We start from the raw sequence: 2,213 nt of genomic DNA, 5'->3' as shown, positions 1-2,213 counted from the left end.
GGGGTCATGTCTAGACAGGTCTGGGAGATGGCGTCGGAGGTGTCTAGGAACGGACTCGACCAGCAGCTCGACATGCCAGCTCGACGTCGGCAGCGGCGCCGCCGCAGCGCGAGCAGCGCCTGCGACAGCCCCGCCGCCGCCGCCGCCGCCGCGCCTGCCGGCGGCGGCGGCTGGTCCGAGTGCGCGGAGCATGGCGCCCCAGTCGTCGGGCGGGGGCGGAAGGGGGGCGGCGCCGCCTGTCGCCCGTCGAAGCCCGCATACAGACGGAGGAGCAGCCGCCAGCTCTGCCTCTCTGCGCGCAGCGCCGCCGCCTCCGCCTCCAGCGCCGGCCGTGAGCCGCCGCCTCCGTCCGGGGCGCGAAGCTTGCGCTCGGTGTCGTCGAGGGCGGCGGAGGCGAGCGCCTCGTACGCCTCGAGCAGCGGCAGGTACCCCGCCACCGGCGGCGGCGCCCTCTGCGCCACCCACCACTCCTCGAGCGCGAGCGCAAACCGCTGCGAGAGCGCCACGTCGGCGGGAGCGTCGGCGGCGACGGGGTCGGAGACGGCGCCGCGCGTGACCAGGGCGGCACCCGCCTGCGAGAAGCGGTCCGGCACCGCACCCGGCGCCGTGCCGAAGCCGCCGCCTCCTCCGTCAAAGTCGGGCAGCGAGAGCGCGAAGAGTGGCCGGTCAGCCGCGGCCGAGGCGGAGCGCGGCGTGGCGAGTGGAGCCGCGCCGCCCTCAGTGGCGGAGCTGAAGAGCGCCGCCCGCGGCCTCGTTGCCGGCGTTCTGCCCGGGGGCGAGGCGAGCATGGCACTGGCGGGCGAGTTTTTCTTTTTAGCATGATAAAGAAAGAAAGAATGGAAAAGACCGCCCATGGGTTGCCAACAATAGCTAACGCCCAAGGGAGGGATGGGAGGACGGCACGCCGCCACCACACAGGGATGGCACTGGAGGCCGGCGTTTTTCTTTTTTTAGCATTTAGTGAACTGCGCTCGCACCGAAAAAAGAAAGAATACGCCGAAAGAAATCCGCGGGCATGGCAGCCGGCGAGCTTGGTTTGCCGCTGCCCGGCCCGTGCGGCTGGCTCCTCGGCTTCCTCGACGAGGCCGGCGAGCCCGTGCCGCTCCTCGGTGTCGGCTGCGCCGCCACCACGGACGACGGCCTTCCGGACTGGGCCTGCGGCGACGCGTCGGCGCTCGGCACATCGCTCTGGCCGCGAGGCCTGACGCCGCTTGGTGTCTACTCGGACTGCGCGCCGCCCGAGGCGGCCGCGCGGCTGGCGAAGCTGCTCGGCGCGTGCGCGCCCCGGCTGCCGGCCCTCGCCGACGCCGAGCGCTCCGGGAGCCTCCTCTGCGCCGCCACCGGCGGCGGCGGCGCCGCCGCCTTCTTCCGAGGCGGCTCGTTCGCTGCCGCGACGGTGGCGCCCGAGGCGGAGCGGCGTGCGCGGTTCGCGGCAACCCACCTGTCCCTCCGCGCGCGCCTCGCCGTCTCGCTTTCGGCGCCACCGCCGGCCGGCGTCGCCTCGCTCGTCGAGGAGCTGCGCTCCAGGCGGCTCCTCAGTGGAGATGACCCGAGATGACCCGAGATTGCCCGAGATGACGCGAGCTGCGCTCTCGGCGGCTCCACATTGCGTCTCAGGATGCAGTCCCTCGCCCCTGACTCATGGTGAGTCCAGGCGGCTCCAACGTGGAGATCACCCGAGAGTACCCGAGAGCACCCGAGAGTACCTCAGAGTACCCGAGAGTACCCGAGAGTACCCGAGAGTACCTCAGAGTACCCGAGAGTACCCGAGAGTACCCGAGAGTAGCCGAGAGGACCCGAGAGTACTCGTGGTGAGCGCGCAGGCGGCTCCACTTTGCGTTCACGGACGCGCCGCACGTGGGCGTGGTGGCGCCCGGGCAGGAGGCGGGCCAGCCTTGCGCTGTTCGCATGCTCTCTCTCTCTCTCTCTCTCTCTCTCTCTCTCTCTCTCTCTCTCTCTCTCTCTCTCTCTCTCTCTCTCTCTCTCTCTCTCTCTCTCTCTCTCTCTCTCTCTCTCTCTCTCTTAGGAGTGGCAGTCGACTGCCGCAATGCTCGTGCTCGGTACACCATAGGAGGTGGGCCGGCGCTGCGCTGCGCTCGTCGAGCCGTGGGGCGTGGCTGCTCCTGGCGGCGACGGCGACGGCGACGAGGAGGAGGAGGAGGAGGAGGCGGAGGCGGAGGCGCGAGGAGGGAAGAAGGGGGGCAAGAAGGGGG

At 71.0% G+C, this 2,213-nt stretch overlaps 1 protein-coding gene across 1 annotated transcript; it reads left to right on the top strand.

Annotated features, from left to right (window-relative positions):
* Nucleotides 1-1,015: 1,015 nt before the first annotated feature.
* EMIHUDRAFT_114113 (hypothetical protein) lies at nucleotides 1,016-1,558 on the top strand (the record flags this gene model as incomplete). The annotated part of the gene is made up of 1 exon (XM_005781091.1): nucleotides 1,016-1,558. The coding sequence occupies one exon, from the start codon at nucleotides 1,016-1,018 to the stop codon at nucleotides 1,556-1,558; it is 543 nt and encodes a 180-aa protein (XP_005781148.1).
* Nucleotides 1,559-2,213: the final 655 nt, after the last annotated feature.

Source organism: Emiliania huxleyi (assembly GCF_000372725.1).
Source record: "Emiliania huxleyi CCMP1516 chromosome Unknown EMIHUscaffold_207, whole genome shotgun sequence".
Lineage (NCBI taxonomy): Eukaryota > Haptophyta > Isochrysidales > Noelaerhabdaceae > Emiliania > Emiliania huxleyi.
Note: the sequence above shows the minus strand (reverse complement) of the source record. Positions and strands in the feature narration are given on the sequence as shown.